We start from the raw sequence: 14,488 nt of genomic DNA on the forward strand, positions 1-14,488 counted from the left end.
AATGCACTCAGTCTGCTACCCCTCACTATCTTTCTACCCTCATCTCCCCTTACGTTCCCGCCCGAAACCTCCGTTCACAGGATAAATCCCTCCTCTCAGTACCCTTCTCCACCACCGCCAACTCCAGGCTCCGCTCATTCTGCCTCGCCTCACCCTATGCTTGGAACAACCTTCCTGAGCCCTTACGCCAAGCCCCCTCCCTGCCCATCTTCAAGTCTTTGCTTAAAGCCCACCTCTTCAATGCTGCGTTCGGCACCTAACCCTTACCGTTCAGTGAATCCAGACTGCCCCAATTTGACTGCCCCTATCGGACCGATCGTTCACTTGTCTATTAGATTGTAAGCTCTTTGAGCAGGGACTGTCTCTCTTTGTTAAATTGTACAGCGCTGCGTAACCCTAGTAGCGCTCTAGAAATGTTAAGTAGCAGTAGTAGTAGTAGCATCATCATAAATTGTATCCTACATGTACTACACATAATAGTCTGTTAGCTACAGTGTCACAAGGACATCGCATAGAAAAAGAAATTAGATTCTATTTTGTGATAGGGATGTACACAGAAAAATCCTTCCAATCATTTTCTAACTTTCTCAATTCTTAGACAGTTGTTTTTTGGTTCAAATCCCTTACAAGGAGGGAGTCTCTGCCATCGCTCAGCAGCAGCTTACATTTACAGGGCTTAAGGAGTTTGCGCACTGGTGCCCAGGTGATCGAAAGCCCCTTGATGTTCCAAACAGCGCTCTAAAAATAGCGCTGGAACAACGCGGGGCTTTACCGCCCCTGTAATCCGAGATAATAGCATGCAAATTTATGTGCGCTGTTATTTCTGATGATAGGGTAAAGTACAGGAGGATGCGCTGGGCGGGGCTTCACACCACATAAGGGAGTTTTGTCAGCGCATCCCAGGATGCACTGGGCAGGGCTGGGCATCGCCGTTTTCAAGGCAACGCTGCTGGAAGAGGAGGGAGTTCACCTTTCTCCTTCAGCAAAGGTAAGGGGGGGGGCGAGAAGGAGGATCGCTAGACCACCAGATTTGGGGGGTTTGATTTGCAGCCCGCTGGACCTCCAGGGCTTTTTTGGGGGGGGGGGGGTGCAAGGGGAGGGTAAGGGGCCTGGAGACCCACCGGATCTCCAGTGTCCCCTGAACTTGAGTCGCTGGCTGGGGATCGGGGTTCTGTTTCTGCAAGGAGGTTTATATTGGGTGGAATGGGGGGGCATGCTAATACATGCTGGACAGGGCTCACCATTCATCCCTAATGGTGTGCAAACCAGCTCGATGATCATTGGGGAGGAATATGTTTAGCAGGCATTTGCATGCTACTTGCACTAAGAGCTCTGTTTAGTATGCATGTGCATGTTAGTTGCTTTCAGAGCCCGTGAGCGCATTGTTAGACATGCTCGGGGGCTCTGATCATGGGTCGGTAACAAACGCAGACACTAGTATGGTGCTAATAGCCTCTAGCGCCCGTGTTTGCTTCTGGTCATCTGCCCAAGAGTTCTTCAGAGAGCTTCCATCTACAACTTTTGGCCAAGGATTGTTTTACTGGGGGATGGGGGGAGGGGAGAAGTTTAAAAGTAGGGAAAACTTGAGTGGATGTGAATGACGCTTGATGGTGGCATAGTTCACAGAGCCTGATTCCAACTGAGGTGTAGGTCCAGGGGAGCAAGAGGATCCAGCTGAGTCAAGTAAGAGAAACTAAAGCGAGAAAGGAAGTCCTTTGGGACATCCATTGTTATTACACTGTCGGCCGTACACAACATTTCCCAGACACTTGTTTCTGCACGGCCGCCAATCCAAATATCCCTTTGCCATGAGGTAACTAAAAGCGGCTTAAATCTAGAAGAGTTGTAGTCCAGCCTTGAGGGATGCAGAATAAAACACTGTAGGGTTTATTCTCAGAAGGGATGTCCCTGGAACTTTGCTCTGAATTAAAGGACTAAAATGATTTCATGTTATCCAAAAATATTTCACTAGATCTGTTTGAGGAGGACTAAAGCACCTAGAATGCAGTGTCCCCCATAGATGGTAGTTGGAGAACCAGAACTGGAGTTGATTCTTGGGCCTGACATGGAGTGAGCTGGGCAGTGCTTGAATGTTTGTAGTGAAAGAGTCTTCAAATTCCAGGCACACAAGCACAGTGTGACGTGATGTCTCTGTTCTTAAAAGAAAAAAAAATGTTCTCTTTTCTTATTTGATAAATGTTTTTGTTTTAATCCCAGCTGACTGGAATTATTCAGGATATGGTGGACGGCCAACCAACTCTTAATCAAGTACTTGAGGTGAGTGACATGACCTCTTCTAACGTTTGTAGCTCCTCAGAATTGTCCCATGTCCCTCTTTTTTTTCTAGGGCCAAGCAGGGTGTAATGTGACTATGATTCAGGCTTTATGAGATAACTTTTGCTGTTATCCTTAAATGTTCACCCTCTAGTTGTCTCATTTGCACATCTGCCGCAAAGATCCTGGAATTCACAAATGTTGGGTAAAATCCAGATACTAATTTGGTTCCTGACACAAACAATCTGGTCTACTGTCTGCTTGTGAAACTGAATCCTGACTTATAACATCCTATGTTGCTCTGTTACTGAACCTGTGCTTAATGTCGTAAAAAGAAATCGAGGGCTAGCTGCACTGGTGACCCGATAGAGCTGTGCCCTGTTACGCAGGAGATCTCATGAATACCTCACTGAGGCGAGGGTAATCGAGCCATTGCACGACAGCAGTGCCTTTGGGTGAAATATGTTCTGGTTCCAAACAGAGCTATTGTCTGTCTGTCTGTCTGTCTGTCTCTCCCTCCTAGCAAGGGGTCTCACAGCAGTGGTTGGCTTATAGAGGATGTGGCCCAATTATGGGGTGACTCCTGGCATCCATAAATGAAGGTATTTGGTGCCTGAAATTAACGCCCTTTCTCACCTTGGTAAATGATTGGTTGTGAGGCGGAATCTCAAGCAGGAAGGGAGGTACGTCAGTCCTAAAATTAAAAACAAGCCAGAAAGAATGAGATGACCAGTTTACATAAACTATATTAAAAGGCAGTCACCTTTTAGTAAATGTGGGAAGGGATGAATACTATTTGTAACAAGACGACCTCCTGTACTGCACATCATAGGCGCTGCCTTTTGGGAGCAGAGCATGCTACGCACGATAAGATCTGGACTGGAGCATCTGTAGGATGACTGCCTCTTTCAGACTTGTTAATAAATGCTGAGAGGAGAGGTGTTTGTAGGATAAGATCACAATTTTCTGCTTGTGCAGATTACAAGAGCTTATCTGAATTTGAAATGTGTGACTCTTGCGGAACTGAAAGGAACGCTCATCTCTGTTCCTCATTCCTTTCTTCTCTTGCCTTTCAGCGGGTCGATGAGTGGATGGGGAAGGAAGGTCTTTTAGATCCAAGTGTCAAGTCCATCTTCGTCACCTGTGGAGACTGGGATTTGAAACTCATGTGAGTACTGTGCTGAATAAAGGTGATCACAAAACTCTGCCACATCTGCTGATACTCCTGCCCCTTTAACCCTCAAAGCACAAGAGTCTTGTGTGCTTGGAAATATGCAGATGATTTCAATCTGAAGGGCCAGCAGAGTTTGGTTAAAGGTGGAGATCAGATCTACATCTTTAAATAGGTAAAACTCATTCCTAAATTTAATTTGGCACTTAGGGTGAGATACTTCAGTACAGTCGGTGACGAGATCCATTGAGCGGCTGATGACTCTGGGCAAGTCGCTTAACCCTCCATTGTCCCATGTAAGCCGCATTGAGCCTGCCATGAGTGGGAAAGCGCAGGGTACAAATGTAACAAAAATCAAATAGATACTATTGGAGATTCTACATGGAATGTTGCTACTATTGGAGATTCTACATGGAATGTTGCTACTCTTGGAGATTCTACAAGGAATGTTGCTACTATTGGAGATTCTACATAGAATGTTGCTATTCCACTAGCAACATTCCATGTAGAAGGTTGCGCAGGCTTCTGTTTCTGTGAGTCTGACGTCCTGCACATACGTGCAGGACGTCAGACTCACAGAAGCAGAAGCCTGCGCGGCCACATTGGTGATCTGCAAGGGCCGACTGCTAGTGGAAAAGCAACATTCCATGTAGAATCTCAAATCTCAAATAGTAGCAAGAGTAGAGAAGTGGCCTAGTGGTTAGGGTGGTGGACTTTGGTCCTGGGGAACTGAGGAACTGAGTTCGATTCCCACTTCAGGCACAGGCAGCTCCTTGTGACTTTGGGCAAGTCACTTAACCCTCCATTGCCCCATGTAAGCCGCATTGAGCCTGCCATGAGTGGGAAAGCGCAGGGTACAAATGTAACAAAAATAAAATAGATACTATTGGAGATTCTACATGGAATGTTGCTACTATTGGAGATTCTACATGGAATGTTGCTATTCCACTAGCAACATTCCATGTAGAAGGTTGCGCAGGCTTCTGTTTCTGTGAGTCTGACGTCCTGCACGTACGTGCAGGACGTCAGACTCACAGAAGCAGAAGCCTGCGCGGCCACATTGGTGATCTGCAAGGGCCGACTGCTAGTGGAAAAGCAACATTCCATGTAGAATCTCAAATCTCAAATAGTAGCAACAGTGGAGAAGTGGCCTAGTGGTTAGGGTGGTGGACTTTGGTCCTGGGGAACTGAGGAACTGAGTTCGATTCCCACTTCAGGCACAGGCAGCTCCTTGTGACTTTGGGCAAGTCACTTAACCCTCCATTGCCCCATGTAAGCCGCATTGAGCCTGCCATGAGTGGGAAAGCGCAGGGTACAAATGTAACAAAAATCAAATAGATACTATTGGAGATTCTACATGGAATGTTGCTACTATTGGAGATTCTACATGGAATGTTGCTATTCCACTAGCAACATTCCATGTAGAAGGTTGCGCAGGCTTCTGTTTCTGTGAGTCTGACGTCCTGCACGTACGTGCAGGACGTCAGACTCACAGAAGCAGAAGCCTGCGCGGCCACATTGGTGATCTGCAAGGGCCGACTGCTAGTGGAAAAGCAACATTCCATGTAGAATCTCAAATCTCAAATAGTAGCAACAGTGGAGAAGTGGCCTAGTGGTTAGGGTGGTGGACTTTGGTCCTGGGGAACTGAGGAACTGAGTTGCATTCCCACTTCAGGCACAGGCAGCTCCTTGTGACTCTGGGCAAGTCACTTAACCCTCCATTGCCCCATGTAAGCCGCATTGAGCCTGCCATGAGTGGGAAAGCGCGGGGTACAAATGTAACAAAAAAAAAAAAAATAATATCACTAGAGAGAGGATGTGTAGAGGCAGAGGGGGAAGATTGTATGGGGGATTGGAGGAAGAGGTTGTTGGTTTTATTATTATTTTGTGTTTCACTGATATGGGTGGTTTAGGATTTGTTGAGATGGTGGGGGAAGAGGTATTGAGGCAGTGTGGGATAATGGTGTGAGAGATATGCTGCGGCCTAGGTTTTTGACCACAGTAGCAAAGGATGCCAGTTATTGGGGAAAGATGGGTAAGAGAAGCATCTCTCAAGACAAAAGTTTTTATGGTAAATGCTAGGTCAGTTAGAAACGAAGTCCAAGTACTCTTTGATTTAATATTGCAGGATGCTATTGGTATTTTTTTCATTACTGAAACTTGACTATCCATAGTGAATGTAAGAGATTGTGCAGTGTGATAGGCCTCATAAAAGAGATGGCAGGGTCATGATTATATTTACAAGCTTGTTTCATGTTCAATGATCAGTTTTGATATTGTGAGGGATTGTGAAATAAAAAATTAAGACCATACACTTGATTTATCGAACATTGCGGGAGGGAGGGATGAACGTTTTGCTGTTTCCATAGTAAGGTGGGTCTTTCATTCTAGGGGATTTGAGTGATGTTTGGAAAATTTAGCACAGGACTTCTTTGAATTGATGAGTCAGTTAGTGAAATTTCCCACTCATGAGAGAGGTCTTGGATCATATCTGAGAATATTGTTCATTTGTGTTAGGATCTGAAGGGCACTCTGATACCACGGTTAGACCACGCTTTATTGGCTTTTGAGGTGGGCTATTAAATCTGGTTTATTGGATAAGCATGGTGTGCCTTTTATTTTATTTATTTTATTCAGAACATTTATACCCCGCTTTATACCACTGAGAGGACCATTGAGGTCTGGCAGTGGAGATGCCACAAAATAAGTATTGAAAAGTTTATTTCTCATTGGAGTGTGTGTATTAAAGAGTCTCCCAATAAGGAGTTGCAAGAGAAGATTGAAGAAATCTATGACTCTTCCACCACCACCTTTGGATGGTGCCTGTAACTGTCAAGCCCCAGTGCCCTGGTTTATGCCAGAATTAGTGAAGCTTAAGCTGGATTTTCATAAAAGGTGCCTGAGGGGGGTTGTGTCATACTTATAATCTGTCAATGAAGGCATATCAAAATTTGATTAATAGGACAAAGAGGAAGTTATTTACTAATAGAATTTCCTCTGTGTTGAATCAGCTGAAGGAACTGTGTACTCTTGTGTTGGAATGGACCATGTTGAAATAGGTTTCAAAAGATAGTATAATACTGCATCCATTTGATTTGCAGAAGTCTTGAACTTCGAAGATTCAGCAGTTATGGAAATCTTTGACAGCACCTCTGAAAATGGATATTAAGGAAGTAAGAGTTACTGAGGAGGTGCTTATAGATACTCCCAGGGGAATTCTGCACAACTGTGCATTGAAGAATTTACGTAAAATTCCTCTGAGATGCAGAATTTTCCTCATGCTGTAGAGAATTGTTTGTAAGCCACTAGGAGGTGTGGCCATCATTGAAATTCTGTTGATGCTGCAGCCTTCCTGTACTATGCAGTTCTTGCAGATTGCTGTCAGTGGTGCTGAAGTCCTATGTTGTTGTTGCAAGAATTTGAGTTCAGCACAAGATTTTGAGTATTGTGCTGATCACAGACTGCAAGAGCCCCACAGTGCAGACAGGCCACGGGTACCAGTGGAGTTTCATCAGTGTTTGCACGCGTGAGCATCTGTGTGGCAAAGACAGTGCTGGGGGGTAGGCTGGAGGGATGGAGTTCAGGGAGAGAAGCTGGGAGAGGGACTTACTGGGGGTGGAAAAGGGGTTAATGGAACTTGGGGGGGGGGGGGGGGAGGAAGCAGTGGATAGTGGGATATGTGCAGAAGAGGATTTGAACTGGAGGAGATGGAGTAGGGGATGTGTGTATACAGAAGGGGGTAGACTGGGGGGCACTGGAAATAAGGAGACACGTAGAAGAGGAGATGAACTGGAGAAGAAAGGGGTAGGAGATGGGATGGGGAAGAGCTGGGGACACCAGGGAATACATGTGCTGGAGAGAAGATGAGCTGGAAGAGGTGAGAGAAAGCGGAGAACTGAGGACACCAGGAATAAGAGAATGTACAAAAGAGGAAATGAACTGGAAGAGATTGGGTAGGGGATGTGTGTTTATTTGAGGGGGAAATGCTGGGGAAGCCAGGAGGTACAGGGACATATGCAGGAGAGGAGATGAACTGGAGGAGACAGGGGTAGGGGATGGGATGGGGAAGAGCTAGGGACATATGCAGGAGAGGAGATGAAGTGGAGGAGGAAGAGATAGGTGATAGGATGGGGGACAAGTTAGGGGATGGGATGCTGAAGAGCTGGGGACATCAGGGGGTGCATAAATCCAAATCAGTTCTTGTATACCACTAATATCCCCTTTCCAGGGTTCAGTGCAGTTTATAGTCTAAGAACATAAGAATAGCCATTCTGGGTCAGACCAATGGCCCATTTAGCCCAGTGTCTTGCTTCCAACAGTGGCCAATCCCAGGTCACAAGTACCTAGAAAAACCCAATTAGTAGCAACATTCCATGCTACCAATCCCAGAGCAAGCAGTGGCTTCCCCCATGTCCATCTCAATAACAGACAATGGACTTTTTCTCCAGGAACTTGTCAAAACCTTTTTTAAACCCAGATAAGCTAACCACTGTTACCACATCATCTGACAGCGAGTTCCAGAGCTTAACTATTCTTTGAGTGAAAAAATAATTTCCACCTATTTGTTTTTAAAGTATTTCCATTTAATTTCATTGAGTATTCCCTGGTCTTTGTACTTTTTGAAAGAGTAAAAAATTGATTCACTTCTACTCGTTCTACACCACTCAGGATTTTATAGACCTCAATCATATCCCCCCCTCAGCCGTCTCTTTTTCAAGCTGAATAGCCCTAACCCCTTTAACCTTTCCTCATACGGGAGGAGTTCCGTCCCCTTTATCATTTTGGTTGCTTTTCTTTGAACCTTTTCTAATTCCATTATATCTTTTTTGAGATATGGCGACCAAAATTGAATGGTAGAGATCTACTACTACTTAACATTTCTAAAGCGCTACTAGGGTTACGCAGCGCTGTACAATTTAACACGGAAGGACAGTCCCTGCTCAAGGAGCTTACAATCTAAAAGACAGGTGTACAATCTAAAAGACAGGTGTAAGTCTAAAGACAAGTGTACAGTCAGAAGACAAGTGTAGAGTCAGTCTGAAAGGGCATACTATATTTCACGAGAGGTTAGGTACCGAAAGCAGCATTGAAGAGGTGAGTTTTAAGCAGAGATTTGAAGATGGGTAGGGAGGGGGCTTGGCGTAGGGGTTGAGGAAGATTGTTCCAGGCATAGGGTGAGGCAAGGCAGAATGAGCGGAGCCCTGTGACACTCCACTATTCACCCTCCTCCATTGAGAAAAATGACCATTTAACCCTACCCTCTGTTGTAAGTCCACTAACCAATTCCTCATCCACAGAAAGACATTTATTTAGGATTTATTTACCGCCCTTTTGAAGGAATTCAGTCAAGGCGGTGTACAGTAAGAATAGATCAAACATGAGCAGGAGGCAATTAGAGCAGTAAAAATATTTGAACAACAATACAAAGTATGGCATGGTATACTACTTGCAATGACGACACAATATGTACTAGAACATTATAATTGCTAGTGAGGGGTAAGGCAAAGTTGTAACATACAGATGAGTAAGAAAGTAGGAAGAATTAGAAAGTAAGGTGATTGATTTGAAGAAAGTTGCACATGAGGTCAGAGAGATGGTTAAATGTTATCTCAGTTAGGCTAGGAGTGGATAAACATGTCCCACTGCAGTGTGTGCAGCCCGAGTCAATCCTTGTGTGAGTGAGACTAACAAGTTGTTACTTCTTCCGTTAAAGGCTTGGTTGAAGAGCCAAGCTTTCACCTGATTCCTGAAGAAGAGGTAGTTTTGTGTTAAGCGGAGCCTTTCAGGCAATGCATTTCCAGAATGTGGGGGCTACTCCGGAGAAGGCTCACTTGCAGGTATCACATCTGAAATGTCTTTTGGAGAGGGTGTAGTTAGTGAAAGTCCTTGGGAGGACCTTAGTGTCCTTGGCGGTGTGTGGAGGATCATCCTATTCTTCAGATACTCGGGGTCATTTCCTTTCAGGGCCTTGAAGATCAGACATAGAGTTTTAAATTTAGCCCTGTGTTGTACTGGTAGCCAATGAAGTTTTTGCAACAATGGTGTGATGTGGTCATGTCGCTTGCAACCTTCTATGAGTCTTGCTGCTGTATTCTGCATCAACTGGAGCTGGTGCAGGCCCTTTGTAGTCAGACCATTGTAGAGTGCATTACAGTAATCCAGTTTTGATGTTATCATGGCATGCACAACTGGGATAAGATTTACCTTCTCGATGTCAGGAGAGAGGCAGTGTAGCTGTTGCAAATAGTAGAAGCAGCTCTTGAAGGTCTCTCTGTGTCAGATGTTCAGCACTGCGTGCGTCTGGTAGTGCTATACAAATGCTAATAATAATAATACTCCACACTGAACCATGCGCTCCTGGGTGACTGTCGGTCCCTCCCCACCCCCATTTTAGTTTAAAAGCTGCTCTATCTCCTTTTTTTAAAAGTTAGCAGCAGCAGCCTGGTTCCATCCCGGTTAAGGTGGAGCCCATCCTTTCGGAACAGGCCTCCCCCCCCTTTCCCCAAAATGTTGTCCAGTTCTTAACAAATCTAAATCTTTCATCCTTGCACCATTGTCTCAGCAGGGACATGTGCAGGAGAGGAGATGAACTGACGGAGTCAGGGGTAGGGAGATATGTGTTGGGGGAGGAGAAGTGCTAAGGACACAGGAAGAAAGGGGACATTTGAAGAAGAGGAACAACGGGGATTAAAGGGACATTTGTGGGAGAGACTTGGTAAAGAGGGCATTTGGTGGGGGGATAAAGAAGAACTTGGGGAGACAAGAGGGTAAGGGGGATATGTGTGGGGAGCTGAAACAAAAAAAAGTTGACGGGAGATGAGGGAGGAGAGGGGTTTTAAAGGGGAATGTATTTTTTTTGTTGGGGGGGGGGGGTGACCTGGAGGAGGAGGAGGACAGTGTAACATAGTAGATGACGGCAGAAAAAGACCTGCGCGGTCCATCCAGTCTGCCCAACAAGATAAACTCACATGTGCTACTTTTTGTGTATACCTTACCTTGATTTGTACCTGTCCTTTTCCGGGCACAGACCGTATAAGTCTGCCCAGCACTATCCCCGCCTCCCAACCACCAGCCTTGCCTCCCACCACCGGTTCTGGCACAGACTGTATAAGTCTGCCCAGCACCATCTCCGTCTCCCGCCACTGGCTTTGCCACCCAACCTCGTCTAAGCTCCTTAGGATCCATTCCTTCTGAGCAGAATTCCTTTATGTTTATCCCATGCATGTTTGAATTCCGTTACCGTTTTCGTTTCCACCACCTCCCGCGGGAGGGCATTACAAGCATCCACTACTCTCTCCGTGAAAAAATACTTCCTGACATTTTTCTTGAGTCTGCCCCACTTCAATCTCATTTCATGTCCTCTCGTTCTACCACCTTCCCATCTCCGGAAAAGGTTCGTTTGCGGATTAATACCTTTCAAATATTTGAACGTCTGTATCATATCACCCCTGTTTCTCCTTTCCTCCAGAGTATACATGTTTAGTTTAGCAAGTCTCTCCTCAAACGTCTTGTAACGCAAATCCCATACCATTCTCGCAGCTTTTCTTTGCACCGCTTCAATTCTTTTTACATCCTTAACAAGATACGGCCTCCAAAACTGAACACAATACTCCAGGTGGGGCCTCACCAACGACTTATACAGGGGCATCAACACCCCCTTTCTTCTGCTGGTCACACCTCTCTCTATACAGCCTAACAACCTTCTAGCTACAGCCACCGCCTTGTCACACTGTTTCGTCGCCTTCAAATCCTCAGATACTATCTCCCCAAGATCCCTCTCTCCGCCCGTACCTATCAGACTCTCCCCGCCTAACACATACGTCTCCCGTGGATTTCTACTTCCTAAGTGCATCACTTTGCATTTCTTCGCATTGAATTTTAATTGCCAAACCTTAGACCATTCTTCTAGCTTCCGTAGGTCCTTTTTCATGTTTTCCACTCCCTCCGGGGTGTCCACTCTGTTACAGATCTTAGTATCATCCGCAAATAGGCAAACTTTACCTTCTAACCCTTCGGCAATGTCACTCACAAATATATTGAACAGAATCGGCCCCAGCACCGATCCTTGAGGCACTCCACTACTTACCTTTCGCTCCTCCGAGCGAATTCCATTCACCACCACCCTCTGTCCGTCAACCAGTTCCTAATCCAGTTCACCACTTCGGGTCCTATCTTCAGCCCATCCAGTTTATTTAAGAGCCTCCTGTGGGGAACCGTGTCAAAAGCTTTGCTGAAATCTAAGTAGATTACGTCCATAGCTCGTCCCTGATTCAATTCTTCTGTCACCCAATCAAAGAATTCAACGAGATTCGTTTGGCACGATTTCCCTTTGGTAAAACCATGTTGTCTTGGATCTTGCAACTTATTGGCTTCCATGAAATTCACTATCCTTTCCTTCAGCATCGCTTCCATTACTTTTCCAATAACCGAAGTGAGGCTTACCGGCCTGTAGTTTCCAGCTTCTTCCCTATCACCACTTTTGTGAAGAGGGACCACATCCGCCGATCTCCAATCCCTCGGAACCTCTCCCGTCTCCAAGGATTTATTAAACAAATCTTTAAGAGGACCCGCCAGAACCTCTCTGAGGACAGTGTATATGTGTAGGGAGAAGTGCAGTCTACTTCCTTATGATTAGGGCTCCTGGATTTCATGTGTTTTGTTTTTCAACTGCTGATAGTTGTTGCAACAACTATGAACATAGCCGTGTTTCCACATGTGTTGGGGGTGCAAGAAGCTGGCACAGCCTGCAGCTCAGAGCTGCTCCTGGTTTCAGTGGATTACTTCTGCGGAAAATCTACAACAGAAACTTTAAAGCTCTACATCTTTGAGTAAGAACTTGTCTGTTTAGAAGTTTAATTACTGCTCAGACGCAATGGCTTTATTGCATAATTTTTGACAAGTATAGAATGTAGAATTTTTTGTTTTTAATTTAAGAAAGTAGCTTTATTGAGAAAATGGAATAGAACCACAAAAAGCACGAAGAAAGCATTAAAATATTGTGCACAAAATTTCCTAATTTTTTGCTCAGAGTTCTCTCCCAGGAGTGTATAGTGTTGCCTGAGTTTAGGTGTACATTGAAGGGGGAAGTAGAGAAAGTAGTGACTAAGATATGGCCTGCAGGGGGTGCTTTAGACCCTTGCCCAGCTCTGGTTCATTGTTTGTTCAAAGAAGTCTAAAGTATTTAAAAGAGAAGCGATAATATGTTTCTCCACCTGAAGGACAGTTTGAAACAAGAAAGCAGCTCACTACGAGCCAGGAGCCGTAATAAATAAAAACAGCAGCGGTATACGTATGGCTTGGATCAAAATGGTCCTCATTTAGTCAGATGTCCAGTGTACTTGCGCACCTTTGTTCTTGCATCAGAAACAAGGATCCCACCTTCACCAAGAACACACAGCACTCTTAGGTTGCTCACAATAAGCTTGTTCACTAAAACTGCTGCAGACAAGCTTTGAGCTGCACCTTATGTATACCGTTGCTCTTTCAATTAAGTGAGTTACTTATGGCTGCTGGCTTCTTCTTGGATGGTTAGTAACCTTCTTTTTCTTTTTAAGTAAGATCTTGGAGGCTATTTTAAAAGCAGCTTCAGGAGTCTTTGGAGATAGGGTTATCCATACTTTCCCAGTCAGGGTTTAGGAAGGGGTTGCATACTGTCCCTGTTAGATCAGCTACACTCGATAGTGGATCTTGGTTTTTGATGGTTCTGCTAGATTTGTTCTCGGCATTTCCATTTTTCTGTGGAGGCTGAGAAGAGTAGTTACAGGAGGTGCAGTATTAAGGTGGTTCTCAGCATTTCTTGGTGGCCGCTGGCAGCAGGTGAGATGGGTGATGGTAACATCAGGGCTGCCTCAGGGTTTCTCCCTCTCGCCAGTGGTTTCAATATCTACATTCAGCCCCTGGCAGCTCTATTGGTGGAAAGGTGTTTTCTTTGTCAGTATTATGCGGATGACATTCAGTTAACTTACCACTGTTTGGAATTTTGTGCAATAGAGATTTGAATATTTGAAGAATTGTATCTCTATTGTAGAGAGTTGGTTAAAGGACAATATTTAGGAAGCCTGCTAGAAGGAGGGATGATAACCCTGAGGCTAGTTGAATGGAGGATTGAGGAGCAGGTTCAGAATTTGGCAGGTATATTTGACTCCAGTATCACAATGAGACCGTACATTGGTGGTAGTAGTAGTATTTAACTTACGCCTTTCCAGATCTTTCAGCTACGCTAGGTATGACCTAGATTGTGTTGGCTGCATTTTTTAAGTTGCAGTTATTAAAGAGACTTCATTATGATTTGCATGAAAAGACTTTATATACTGTGGCCCAGTCCATATTTTATCAGAGCTCAACTACTGTAACGCTATATTAGAATTATCAGCAGGTACTTTGAGCATTGCAGCTCATTCAAAATTCATTGGCATGATTAATTATTGCTTGTCGATATTTTAATCAACTGACTCTGTATCTTACAGCCTTGCTTTGGCTGCCATTGAGGGAACAAACAAAATGTAAGAATTTGTTCTTACTTCTCTGAATCCTGCATGATACTGCACTATCATATTTGGAAAATGGTTGAACTATGCAGACATGTATGTAATAACCATTCCTTTTGTGAGACTAGGTTGCAGTCCATAATGTCCTTGGTGACAGGCCCTGCTTCATGGGATGTCTTGCCTCAAGGAGTGGGAGAGGAAATGGATGTGTACCTGTTTCAGAAAAAGGACAAGACTGTGCTATTTCTTGAGTAACATAGGGAGGGGGGGGGGGGGTAGAGTGTGAGGGTTTTTAATAATGGAGGAAGGCCTTGTGTTTTATTTGTCTTGACATATAATTATTTATTTTGTAAGACTGATAAATTCAAATGCTCATTTTCAAAGCACATAGACTTACAAAATTACCTGGGTTACCATCAGGCTTATTTTCGAAACAGAAGGGCGCCCCTCTTTTGACACAAATCGGAAGATGGGCGTCCTTCTCCCAGGTTCGCCCAAATCAGCATAATCGATAGCCGATTTTGGGCGTGCTCAACTGCTTTCTGTCGTGGGGACG

The 14,488-nt window shown here is 44.8% G+C and overlaps 1 protein-coding gene across 1 annotated transcript in view; it reads left to right on the forward strand.

Moving 5' to 3' along the window:
* Positions 1-14,488, forward strand: part of ERI3 (ERI1 exoribonuclease family member 3) — a 249,393-nt gene that overhangs the window by 75,806 nt on the left and 159,099 nt on the right. Inside the window, exons 4-5 of the mRNA XM_030205573.1 lie at positions 2,218-2,277; positions 3,351-3,442. Of these exons, the coding sequence (XP_030061433.1) occupies positions 2,218-2,277; positions 3,351-3,442 (152 nt within the window). The remainder of the gene's footprint in view (positions 1-2,217; positions 2,278-3,350; positions 3,443-14,488) is intronic.

Source organism: Microcaecilia unicolor, chromosome 6 (assembly GCF_901765095.1).
Source record: "Microcaecilia unicolor chromosome 6, aMicUni1.1, whole genome shotgun sequence".
In the NCBI taxonomy this organism is placed as follows: Eukaryota; Metazoa; Chordata; class Amphibia; order Gymnophiona; family Siphonopidae; genus Microcaecilia; species Microcaecilia unicolor.